Source organism: Mytilus californianus, unplaced genomic scaffold (genome assembly GCF_021869535.1).
Source record: "Mytilus californianus isolate M0D057914Y unplaced genomic scaffold, xbMytCali1.0.p SCAF_1, whole genome shotgun sequence".
In the NCBI taxonomy this organism is placed as follows: Eukaryota; Metazoa; Mollusca; class Bivalvia; order Mytilida; family Mytilidae; genus Mytilus; species Mytilus californianus.
Window position 1 is genome coordinate 2,144,666 of NW_026262581.1, and position 14,376 is coordinate 2,159,041.

The 14,376-nt window shown below is 31.6% G+C and overlaps 1 protein-coding gene across 3 annotated transcripts in view; it reads right to left on the bottom strand.

Moving 5' to 3' along the window:
• LOC127733099 (centrosomal protein of 41 kDa B-like) overlaps nucleotides 1-14,376 on the bottom strand; it is a 41,039-nt gene that overhangs the window by 17,164 nt on the left and 9,499 nt on the right. Inside the window, exon 3 of one of the 3 annotated variants that reach the window (XM_052242410.1) lies at nucleotides 10,150-10,197. In XM_052242410.1, coding sequence (XP_052098370.1) covers nucleotides 10,150-10,197 — 48 coding nt within the window. Of the gene's footprint in view, nucleotides 1-1,995; nucleotides 2,116-4,023; nucleotides 4,422-10,149; nucleotides 10,198-14,376 lie in introns of those variants that run through there. The other 2 variants (XM_052242497.1, XM_052242534.1) reach the window with 2 other exon arrangements.

Sequence of the window (14,376 nt, forward strand, 5' to 3'; positions counted from 1 at the left end):
AAATAGTAGAATATTAATGGCCCGATAAAATTGTATGATGAATTGCATTTTTTTATTCAAATTCTTTTATTTCATTTAAATCTTAAAAGCAATCATATATAGTTAACTTCTGGCCAAGGTCTGATAAACAATTCACGAAAATCTTTAAAAACTAATGTCAAACTCAAAATCCTAAATTAATCACTGTATATTGGTTATTCCTTCCCTATGAGGATAACCTCGATAGAAAGTCACTTTTTATAAGGAAATTACATACTGATCAAAAGAGTTGTAAAGATAAGGATGAAGTCATCCCTTAAAAAGTATGTGTACATCTTTGTGGTTGACAATTAATGAATATCCTGGTGAGATGTGTTCCATTTGTTGTAGCCACAATACAACCTTACCCTGAACCTTACAATTTCACAATGCAACCTTACCCTGAACCTTACAATTTCACAATGCAACCTTACCCTGAACCTTACAATTTCACAATGCAACCTTACCCTGAATTATCAGTGATACAACATATTTGCCCTGACCAATACAAAAGGTGCACCTAATGGAGCAGAAACTACTGACCTTTCCAGAGCAACAGAGTTCAGCCTGTTTGTCATTTGGTTCTATAGTTTTATGAGTAGTGTTTTTTGGACTGTTGTTTTTTTTTTTGTATTATTTCTTTTGGCCAAGGTGTTGCATGTACTTACTCAACATGCAACTATTTTATAACCCCTCCTTTGTATATCTTTATTTTTTTTGTAACTGTGTAGATAAAATACAGTAAATATTGAACTTGTCCCAATGTATTCCGGCCAAACAATCCACTGTACTTTTAAAAACCATTTCAAACACAACTTTTCTTTCAATGGTCAATATTTAAATCATGACCATTTTGGAGAAAGTTCCAATAAACACAGCTTCTCTTAGTGAGTCTATAGTATATGGGGTATTAAAGTAAACATGTGTCCTAGTGATTATAGACTGAAGTGTTTACAGGTTAATCAATGACCTATAAATACGATCAATGTCAATTTTTACTATTCTGTCCATCTTCAAAAGTTCAAACTCATGATCAATTTACAATGGATGTCAAAATGCATCTAATGGAACAGCATGCTAACAAAATGTCTGATACCAAATTTCCTGGCGTTCTCATACATTATTCTTTAAAAAATTAGGATGAAAATTTCATACATGGTCATAATGTGAAAAATATATAAGAATTTGGTAAACAGGAAGTTGATGAGTGATGAATATGAAAACGTATCATGATTATAACATGCTCATATGAAGTCTAAAACTAAATTTATGGACACTGAAATTTGCAGTTTCTGCAAAAATGTGTCAGAATTTGATGGGAGGGACAGATGGAAGGATGGACAGACAGTCATGCCACCGTCACAGACCCCATTTTGCTGGCCTAAGCATCCCATTATCTTACATTTTTTGACATTTACTGCAGGAGATACAAAATCTGTAGAAGCACAATCAAAGTATAGCTGACAAAAAAAAGAAAGTGAATTGTACAGCACCAATTCAAACAACTGGGAATTTAACCAATTCCTGCCTCTCAGAATGTTAAGTAATCATACGATATGTATTCCTTTTCTACTAAAATATCAGAAGACTGTCTTCAAACTTGATTTTTTTAACCAAAACTTCATTGCTAGGGTGTTTAAATTCACAAATAAAAAAATAAAACTTTTAAAGTTTAAATAACTATATATGAACAAGTTGAAAATCTGAATGATTGTTTGCTATCTACTTAATTTCATATAAGTAAGATTTCCATCAAATTTAGATCAATATTTTCAAAAGGTATACACAGATGATAATAAGTATTTGTACAACAATAGAAATTTGGAACACTCAAAATTAAATTTTATAAGTGGTTTAGAATAATATGAGTTAAAAATAAAGTTTTTTAAATCATTTCATATATTTCAGCTAAATGTAGCAATAAAACAGACAAAAAATGAAACCATACAACAACAAGGGTAGCTTTAAACAACTTACTAGATGAAGACAATAGGTAACTGTGCCTGTTGCTCTCATAACCACTCATAGATATCTAGCATACAAGTTATGTCTGTTCAATTATCATGACCCAATTTTATATCTTTTTTTTATAGATACATGTACAATACATTATTCAAAATTATATATAACTTATGGTGATATAATTTCAACAATAGAGTCTCTCATATGAATCACTGATTTTGAACTGAACCTTTATTTCACTTTGATTTAAATTTTTTAAAATAATCCTTTATAACTACAAAGCATCAAAACATTGATTTGGGTCTAAAAAGGCAAAATCAGATATATATAGATTGCATTGTATAAGGAAGAAAAAAATATTCCAGCATTGTTTTTTTCATAAGAAGTTTTTTAGTCCCATTACTGCAACAACAATTAAAAAATGTCATGGTGAGTATAGACCTATAGGTGATCATTCCTACAGGAAACGTTGTGTTAAAATCTGTAAAGCAAATTAAACTAGTGACATCTGAAATAAAATCTTCTTTTAGATTGAGTAAGGAGTAAAAGTTCTGCAACCACAAAAGATGAAATCATCAAAAGGAATATGGATAAGGACCCCTTAGACCACCATTTCGAGTAATCTAAGAAAACCTAAAGTTAATTTGAGTTAAAGCAACAAGATTTTCAACAGCTCTGAACTTCACGGAAACAGCTCCCCTTCCACTTTTTTCTGAAACCTTATAAGATCTAGGTCAAATTGAAAAGAAAAACACAAACAATTCCATAAGAAATATAACAAAATCAAATTTAAAATAAAATTTTGGGTTTTGGTCTTTCTTTTGCCTTCAGTATCTTGAAATATAGTCAATCTTTTTAAAACTTAGCAAGAAATGAATCCACAATATCACGTGTAAATCCATCCAAAAATAAACAAGATACTATTTTGGGTGAACAGATCCTTTAAGCTCCCTTTACCTCTTTTGGTATTTTCTTCATACATTTAGCACTTGCATGTATGCTGACAGTTGTCCACGCTTTACCTTTTTTTACCCTATTTGATAGAAAAACTTTTGTTCTGCACATTTTGTACAGACCTCATACACATTACATTAATACTTTAGGCTCTTGGCAAATTTAATCACCTTATACTTTTGAACTGTTTCTACCCATTAGTGATACATTTAAATAAGAACATCACTGATTTCTGTCCCCAAAATCCATCAATTATACAGATTTTCTCTCAATTAAACCCTTAAAGTTGATATCATGAAATTTATAACACTTTAAACTACCAGTTCACCATGTTTATAGTTGTTTTATCACTGTGAAACTAAGAACGAACACATCTACATAATAAACTGAAATGTTTACTTGTCAACTGTAGTTGTAAACATTCATTTATATAAATTAAATTTTTACCTAATCAATAAAATCTATTTGAATTTGAATAAGTCTTACAAAGAATAAATACAAAACATGGCTGTGATCATTAACAGGTACACCACAATTCATTTTTCAAATGTCAATGGTGTATCTCAATACAATTATTCCTTAGCAACACTTGACTTGTATTGATGTTTCAACTGAGGCTGATCATGAGCAGTCAAAACTAATTGAAAGATTAACTTTTTTAGCTTTACTGAACTCAATAAAAAAATGTTCTGTCTCTTTTCAATCTTCTTTTTTTTTTCTTCAAATGGATCAATTTTAAATTCCAATGGATTAGTTTTTCCTTTTCATTTAAATTTACAACTTTCCTTCTTTGATGGGAAACAATTTTGATATGTGTAATATAATAATATCAAGCTGTTATAGGATGACCTTTCAAAAACTACTAGTGAACAGCTTAACCTTCTAAAGAGTAAAATCTTTCAGTTTCAAATAAATTAAAGAATCTGTCAGATAAATAACAAATGAAAATTCGATTTTCGCTTTCATTTCAATCCTACATTACAAAAATCACTTTCACCTAATCTACAAGCTCTTGTCTGTAAAACAAGAACAACATCAGACAATTTAAATTATAATTTAACCTATTTAGTAAAAAATATAAAAGCTTACCTTTGTGAAGTGATGTTAAAATTCTTACTAATTCTAATCTATTTTCTTTGAATAATTTTGGCCTCACAGGTGGTAATCTTGGAGACATGTAACTAGTATTATGAGTTGCTAAATTCCCTTTTTTAGGCATTTTAATTTTCAAATATCAGTTCTCTGCTAATTTCATCAATTTATTCCTTCATTTTCCTCATTAAAATTCAATATTGCATCTGCCCTAAGTAACAGCAAGTTCAAACCTTCACAACTTAATTATGTCAATAACTGTATGCTGAAGGCTTTTAATCGTCACTTGTACATATTTACTTATATAACATGGCTTTCTTAAGCTGGTCGTAACAAAAATAAGTAAAATGATTTTGGTTCCTTTCCGATTGACGACCCAAAACCTCTTACAGCTGAACAACTAATAACGAAGTGAATGCCTATGATTTTATGATAAAGAAATTGTGTTGATTTATTCTGTTGTGTGATATATAAATGAAAAGCTGATTATGTGCTTTATTAAAATCTATATATCCATTAAATCTCTATCGACAATTCAAATCTTTTAAATTCAGTTTGAATGAAATGGTAAAGACGTTTAATTTCAATGATGGTGCCATTTAATTTTGTTTGTTCTCCACATCATTAACCATTATTCCTGTAATATTGTGAATATCAATGACTTTTAACACTTTACATTAGTTACGTAACCGATACAGAAATTATTACAATGAAAAGAGTAAAAGGCACAAAATTCAAGGTTTTTAGTTACCAGTATGTAGGCTACAGTAGCCCCATGATGTAATACTATTGCATATTATAACTGGTATTTCTGTAATTTCATTACCATAAATTACTGATTTTTTTTTTCCTTACAAAGAATTATTAAGATAGTTGGACAGCATTCAATATCTTAATTTGTTTGGAAACATATATCAAGACAGTCCACTGAAAAACATTTAGTTTTTCAATTAACGTAATAAAATAATTATAATCTCTATGAAGACTTTCTTGCTCACTAAACACCCATAGACACTCAATTTGAGTAACAGCATCTAGTGAAATTTATTGCTTATTGTGTTAGATAAAAGGTTATGTTCTATTCAAACATTTTGTAATAAGAAATGAATCATAATGGCTTATTTATAAAAAAAACTGCTTCGCTGAGCGCAGCTGGATACGCCCGCAGAGGTCCAACCCTGAACAGTTGGGGCAAAAATGGACACAATATTCAAGCTTGATACAGGTCTGAATTTGGATTGTAATTAAATATTTGACATATTATAGGTTTCTGAATAAATGTAGTCAAAGAACTAGATTACATCAATAGCTATAAATAATTCACCAAAGTTTCATGAGAACTGCTGAAAGCATTTTTGAGTTATTGTCCAAAAACTGGAAAATCCCCCCTTTTTTAATGAATAAAACCCCCATAACTCAAAAATGTAAAATCTTAAATTTATAAAATTCTAAAGGGAGCTTACATCAACAGATATAAACAATTCACCAAAGTTTCATGAGAACTGCTGAAATCATATTTTAGTTGTTGTCCGAAAACTGGAAAATCCCCCTTTTTTAATGAATAAAACCCTGTAACTCGGAAACGTTAAATCTAAAATTTATAAAAATCCAAAAGGGAGCTCATGTCAATAGATATAAACAATTCACCAAAATTTCTTGCAAGTTGGTGAAAGCATTCTTGAGTTATTGTCGGAAAACTGGAAAATCACCCTTTTTAATGAATAAAACCCCAAAACTCGGAAACGGTAAATCTGAAATTTATAAAAAACGAAAGGGAGCTCACGTCAATAGATATAAACAATTCATCAAAGTTTCATGCATATTGGTTAAAGCTTTTTGAGTTAATGTCCGACATGTTGACGACGGACGGACAGACGGTATACCATAATACATCCCGTAAACATGCGTATAAAAATTGAGATATGACAATGATCATAATGATATCAAAATAATATGCACTAATATAATTAATTGATGTTAATCTAATATGAGTTCAAATACACCAGCAATACTCTTTTGGTTATTAATATAAATAACTCTTCATAAGTATTCAGATTTTTCATTTCACCTCTGTCATGTGTCTGTAGGACAAATTATTCTGACTAATGAAATATGATTGTTTGACAATACAAAATATGATTATACATATAATATTCATTTGAAGCTGAACAATTGAAAAATAATCTATTTCTTCACAAATGTTTATATTTTACTTTATTGAAGCATTTAAAACCATTTTAATGTTATTTGCTTTTCATGAACACTTTTCATTAATATAATACTTAATACTAGACAAAGTTCTCCTGAAATCTTAATTTATTTCAAATAAGGGGATGTAACTCCAGTTAGCAGAGAATATCAGTTTTAAAAGACTGGTACTTTGTAGTTTACACCCTAGTTTTACTTTAAGTTACTGTTTCAATTTCAATGTGTTTAAGCCTTGTATGTATAATTCATTACTTCTATCTAGTAAGTATCTCTTTTCAGATTTGCTTGTACCACCTGTTTACTTTTTGGTTAAAGGAAGGGTGACGACTGGTTCCTCATATTTGCAATATACATGCTGCACATTGTAGGAATAATCTAAATATTGTACTTTCATATTTATTGTTCTATAACATTCTAAGATATTTAAGTAAGACATTCTCTTTATCAAACACAAAAAACATACTTTTTACCCAAAAAAACCCCATATTATTGCTCTGTTAAAAGACAATATACCTCAACATTCCTCATGGTACCCATCCAAAAGGCCATTTCATTATTTACAAAGTTAATATACTGGCTGACAATTCTTAACCATTGTTCACTGAATGGACACTGATGTATACTGAACCCAGCTTTAATAATGGATTCAGCTCAAGACAAAGGAGCATTTTGTATTTATACAACCACACACTGTGACACACCATGAGTGGTTAGTTCCAAGATTTTTGATGGAGTCAACCATGTTAAAAAGAAAAGGAAACCTATAGAAGTAGAAACTGTGATATTTTAGGAGCACCAAGGTTCCCTGATTCTATCAGAAATGTATTTCTCAAGTTTTATAATACTAGAACACACCCACAACATCGAGGGTCTGTGATTGAATTGAATTAATAAGTCTATTTTTAGCCAGGATTTTTTGTATTCATATTGCCATCTGATGGGTTTGAACATGTGCTTTATTCTTACCATCTTACTTTTTTACCCTGGAAAGATGTCAAAGTGGAGCAGATATCGCTTGGAGAACCTAATGTTGTCTAGTTGTGATGCATGTTTGCCACTTGTTATCCCATAAGTTTCTAAAGAAAGTGTGGAGATATTAGAATGGGTATGTCTATCTATAATTAATTATACCTCGTGTATTTTATTGCACCTTCAGCAATCACTTTGTTCCTCCAATAACAGATTAATTAGTGAGGATAAAGAATTAGTATGACATGGCACTCAAAATGAGTAGCTGTAGGCAGTTAGCAATTAACAATTGGTCCGAATACACAGTTATTTCGTAGTGCATTTCTTTTAGACAATAAATGAAAATAAAAAAAATCCCACCTGCGCTTTCTCAATAATATTTTTACAGTGTGTTGTACTACTTTTGGGACAAATTATATCAAAATTATAGAAAACTTCATCGGCTCTAACTCAAAATATGGACAATTCTATGTTAAGGGGGTCTTGAAATCTTTTGACAGCTTCCGAAGTGCTAATTTTTAACCTTTTTCAGCTGGACCAAATCACTACTTTACTTTACAATTCATGACCCAAATTTTTTTACAGTGTAATTTCATACCCCTACTTGCTATTTGAGGCATAAAACATGAAGAAATACATTTGGAAGGGGTACTAAAAAAATTGGCAAGCAACACACTGTCCACACTAGGGACTTTATTCGTGGACAACGAAAATCAAAGGACGATAACTGTGTACTCGGACCTAATAGGATAGAAAAATTTGACCAATCTTAATAAAACTTGGAATGACCAAAGCTTAATAAATTATGAGACTGCTGACAGAGTTTCATGGCAATAGGATATATATTATAGACAATATAAATTCTATATTCAACTTCGCGTGTTAAATTTTGACGTTAAAATTGAAAAATTTCAACTATCAACATTTGGGGCTTTAAAAATTAAAATATTGCAAAAAAATACATTTTAAATGCCTTAATATATGACATATTATGTATTTAAAGCAATAGAATACTCATTTGATTTATCAGACTTATCACAATTATTTAAAAGTCAAATTTATATGAGCCTGTGCCAAAAAATGGAGGTTTTCCAATGAAGGGGGGCCTTACATGAAGATGTATTATTTTCCAGCAATTTTATTTTTGTGGAGTTTTTTGGTTATAAATAATCCTTACATATGTATTAAATGTACTTTAAAAGGAAAGAAAAATTACAAATAGCATACCATATTAGTATCAAAGGGTCTGAAGCCAAGTAAGACTGAAAAAAATTTAGGGTCAATTTAGGCCGTAGCACATATTTACATTTAAAAATGCATACTGAAGCTATAGGAAATAAAAAATTGTGTCTTTTTTATAATTTCTATACTCAGGTTGCATGATACAATAAATCTGAGCATAAAAGGACTCTTGCATTCAACTTTTTTTGCAGACAGTATGGTCTGATACAAAGATTTTTCACTTTTTAGTGAAAAACTTGCATGCAATTTTAGCCTCAACAGGCTTATATTTGAACCACTTGCTATTTAACATAAGAAAAGAAAGATACTATGTGAAATGAAACAGGTACAAAAGACATTGTGAAGTGCTTTTAATACAAATTTAGTGAAATCTTTAATATGGACTTCAACTTTTATGTACCAAGGTCCTCACATTTAACTTGATCCAAACAGGCTGTTAGACGAGGGTCATTTATACAACACATTTTGCACATATTGTCTGAGATAATCTTATTTTCTGTAGATTCAGAGTTCACAAATGAGTAATACAACTGGGTTAAAGCATAGAAACACAAATATTGACACAGGAAAACCTGTCACATAGAAAGTCAGAATGCCACTTATGCATCAAAATTGAAAAAGCTTTGAAATGCTTATTTTGACCATATAATGCCAAAATGGGTAATTTTTGCAGAATTTCTATCAAATAAAAGTTTAAATCCTTTAGTTTCATGCTATTTGACAAATTGACACCATTAAATCATTCAGGGAAGTTGCCAAAGTACAGATTCAATATTTACTGATTTCGCCTTTTAGGTCCGAGTACACAGTTATTTCGTAGTGCATTTCTTTTAGACAATAAATGAAAATAAAAAAAATCCCACCTGCGCTTTCTCAATAATATTTTTACAGTGTGTTGTACTACTTTTGGGACAAATTATATCAAAATTATAGAAAACTTCATCGGCTCTAACTCAAAATATGGACAATTCTATGTTAAGGGGGTCTTGAAATCTTTTGACAGCTTCCGAAGTGCTAATTTTTAACCTTTTTCAGCTGGACCAAATCACTACTTTACTTTACAATTCATGACCCAAATTTTTTTACAGTGTAATTTCATACCCCTACTTGCTATTTGAGGCATAAAACATGAAGAAATACATTTGGAAGGGGTACTAAAAAAATTGGCAAGCAACACACTGTCCACACTAGGGACTTTATTCGTGGACAACGAAAATCAAAGGACGATAACTGTGTACTCGGACCAATTAAACAGTGATTTCTTGCCTTAATAACATGAAGATTACTGTGAATTTCACACCCTTTTATAACTGTAATGACAACAGGCATTTGACTTGCAATATTATTCAAGATAGACAGAGAGACATCTTCAAAATCACAAGGCGACATTTGATTACTTTTTTGGGAAAATCTAGGGCAACAGAAACTTCTGTCACACCTTTTTAAAACAAAATCAAGAATCCTAGGGTAAGAATCTTGCTCACTTTGCATGAAGTGGTGAGCCATGACCAGATGTAAATATGAATGACACTATGTATCCATTTATTTATACATTTTCTGTACCTATCCAGCATACTTGAAATTGAATGTAAATTCCAGAAACCCTATGGTCATAAAATTTAATAAGATGCTCACAATAAGAGCTAGACAGAGGCATTATCTCTAACCTAAATAAGCTACAAGTAAAGTCAAGTATACACTTACTTTTTCGTATATCTTCAATCTTTTCCATATACCTTGTGACACTGGAACCTAGTGAAAAAATAAATATAAATTTGTGAAATATCACAATAGCCCAGTTTTTACAAACAATCCTAACTCTTACAATCCAATATCTGGTTACCCAATGATGTACATAATGCAATGTTTATATGTCAGAAGCTACAAAATATCATACATATTTTGCACAATGAAAAAGTGTTTTTACAGTAATATATATATAATATAAAGAAGGCGGTAATGGCTAAAACCAAAACGTATGGAAACATGTGTTATACTTTTTATTATATATATATATATATAACGTGCCTAGAAAATCAACCTAACATTGTTGGAGTAGGCCTGATTTTTTACATCCTCCCCAAGGAATATATGTACAAAAATAATACAATAATTGTGAAAACATAACTGAATAATTCTCTATGACCATGTTCCATGTTATGATCTATAAATTATATTTAAGTGACTGCATTTCATCATTGATGCCAAATATACCAGTAGTTCATACATTGTACCTACATAAGTACATGTAACTATCCTTAAAAGGAAACTTGTGTGGCATGATTGCTGCCAAGTATGCCATCCTATCAGCATTATAATTTATAATTAACTATCTTCAAGTGGGAATTTGTGTGACATGATTGCTGCCAAATATGCCATCCTATCAGCATAATAATTGATAATTAACTATCCTCAAGTGGGAATTTGTGTGGCATGATTGCTGCAAGTATGCCATCCTATCAGCATTATAATTTAAAATTAACTATCATCAAGTGGGAATTTGTAAGTCATGATTGCTGCCAAGTATGCCATCCTATCAGCATTATAATTTATAAGTAACTATCTTCAAGTGGGAACTTGGGTGACAAGATTGCTGCCGAGTATGTCAAGTATGTCAACCTATCAGCTTAACTATCTTCAAAGGGGAACTTGTGTGGCATGATTGCTGCCAAGTATGTCAACCTATCAGCTTAACTATCTTCAAAGGGGAACTTGTGTGCCATGATTGCTGCCAAGTATATCGACCTATCAGCTAAACTATGTTTAAATGGGATTTGTGTGCCATGATTGCTGCCAAGTATGTCAACCTATCAGCTTAACTATCTTCAAAGGGGAACTTGTGTGCCATGATTGCTTCCAAGTATGTCAACCTATCAGGTTAACTATCTTCAAAGGGGAACTTGTGTGCCATGATTGCTGCCAAGTATATCAACCTATCAGCTTAACTATGTTTTAAATGGGAACTTGTGTGGCATGATTGCTGCCAAGTATGTCAACCTATCAGCTTAACTATCTTCAAATGGGAACTTGTGTGCCATGATTGCTGCCGAGTATGTCAACCTATCAGCTTAACTATGTTTTAAATGGGAACTTGTGTGGCAAGAGTGCTGCCAAGTATGTCAACCTATCAGCTTAACTATCTTTAAATGGGAACTTGTGTGGCAAGATTGCTTCTAAATAATGAAATATGCCATCCCATCAGCTTTACTATGTTTAAATGGGATCTTGTGTTGCACGATTGCTACCAAGTATGTTAACCTTTCAGCTTAACTATCTTTAAATGGGAACTTGTGTGGCAAGATTGCTGCCAAGTATGCCATCTTATCAGCATTATAATTTATACCATAACTTTCAAGTATGAAGATTATAGTAGATATAAGAAGACGTGGTATGAGTGCCAATGAGACAACTCTCCATCCAAGTCACAATTTGTAAAAGTAAACCATTATAGGTCAAAGTACAGTCTTCAACATGGAGCCTTGGCTCACACCGAACAGCAGGCTATAAAGGGCCTAAAAAATTACTTGTGTAAAACCATTCAAACGGGAAAACCAACGGTCTAATCTATATAAATAAATTGCTTCGCCGAGCCCAGCTGGATACGAACGCAGAGGTCCAACCCTGAACAGTTGGGGCAAAAATTTGCGCTTGATACAGGTCTGAATTTGGATTGTAATTAAATATCTGACACATAATAGGTTTCTGACACAGAATAACTGTAGTCAAAGAACTTAGAATTGGTTATATGATTTGAATTTATATTCAATTTTTTACTTTTGTGCAATACACTATGCTGTTGCAAATTGACCCCCCCCCCAAAAAAAAAAATTACCCCCTTATTATTTGCTTTTGTGCAATACACTATGTTGTTGTGAATTGACCCCCACCCCCCAAAAAAATATTTGAAGAAATTATCTTTTTAATTTCTGAAATCTGAAATGAGAAAAAATTGTCCCCCCCCCCCCCCTCACAATTTCTTTTATACCCCCCCCCCCTCCCTTTTTCCCCCCAAAAAAATTCTTTCCCTCAAGATATGGTCATAATCTCAATTCAAATTTCCAATGGAGTTTGCAACCATAATTACCCATTTAAATACATCATAAAAGTCTTAAAATAGAAAATGAAATACATAATCATGGCTAACATTAATATTTCTTAATCAGTATTTTTAAATAGTTACTTCTATAAATAAATTGACAGCTAATCACCTCAAGACAATACAAAATTTCTTTATGCATAATTTAAAAGCAGTGCAAGGGAGGTAATCCAAACATAACATTGTACTTTTTTTTTAATTGTCCATTAACCAGGAAACCCTTGTTTTCCCCCTTTTTTGCCCCTAATTCCTAAACGGTTTGAGCCATAACCCCCCAAAGCCAATCCTAACCATCCCTTTGTGGTATGGAAACTTGTGGTATAATTTCAGAGAGATCCATACACCGTTCCACAAGTTATTATCTGGAAACTAGAAAAATGCTTATTTGGACCCCTTTTTGACCCTTAATTCCTAAACTGTTAGGACTATAACCCCCAAAATCAATCCCAAGCTTCCTTTTGTGTCTATAAACCTTGTGTTTAAATTTCATAGATTTCAATTTACATTTACTAAAGTTATTGTCCAAAACCAAATGTCTTCGGACGATGCTGACAACGACGTGATACCAAAATACGACCGCAAAATTTTTTGCGGTCGTATAAAAACGAGAAACACATCAACAAACGAAAACTAGGGAACATCAGATTCCTGACTTAGGACAGGTGCAAACAAAGGCAGCTGGTTTAAATGTTTTAATAGGTACCAACCTTCACCCTTGTCTAAAACAATAATGTAACATCACAACATAGAAAGAATTAACGGTCTTGAATTAAAACAGAGTTCTCACTCCTGGACTCATGAAAATCTTCAAAACTGGTGAGTCCAAAGATGCATCAAGATTGTAAAATGTTGTATCAAATGAGCATTGTGCCACACTTATCATTTTATAGCAAAAGTTTAAAAATAATCTATATTTGATTTCATGTCCTTGCTCTATTTGTCATGGAGACTGAAAGAAGGAATTATAAAGCACTAGTATTTCTTCTTCTCACGGTTTTACTCACCATGGCCAAAAATGATGAGTCCCTGGAATCCTCTTAAAAAATCTTTAGTGAGAACCCTGTTAAAACAGACTGAGTCTTTTTGAAAAATCAAATATTTTAAAATACAATACCTTAGACAATTTTAATAAAAGAACAGAGTTCCAATGTCCCCTGCTTTGCACATATTTTATCTATCCAAGGTACAAGGGCAATAACAAAAAAAAAAAAACTTTTTTTTTGTTCTTTAAAACTTTTTATTAATATCTAGAGAGAAATGAAGGCTTCAGAGCAAATGCAATGTGATTTCCATTATAATTTATATTTCTAAGGGATATAACTTGTTAAAATTATTTGATAAGAACTTATTTTCGAAAGTGTCACAGACATTGCTGATATAAACCTGATATAAGTTTCATAAAATTCTGGCAAGAATTGAACACCTGAGACTGAGAGCGATAACATTGCAAATTTCCATATAATTAATATTTTCAGTGGTCTATTAATATGTGAAAAATATTAAGGCCCACCTTTTCCTTTCATAAATTTGTGATAATCTGGCCCTCCATACATATTTGCTGCGCATTGGCGGATTTACCAGACAAACACTTTTCTGATAAAAACACGGATGACCCACTTGTTTTGTTGATTTTAAAAATTAAATTCAGATATTTTTTCGGAAATGAGATATACACAGTTGATTTGTCAGTGAATCGATTTATATTAAATTTGATACAATTAGTATATAATTAAGCAGAAATACATACGAGCAAAGCCTTATGTGGGCAGATTTACCGGACTGCATCGTAATAAAGGTGTTGATTGTATTATTTTACGAAATGATGTGGTTAAAAG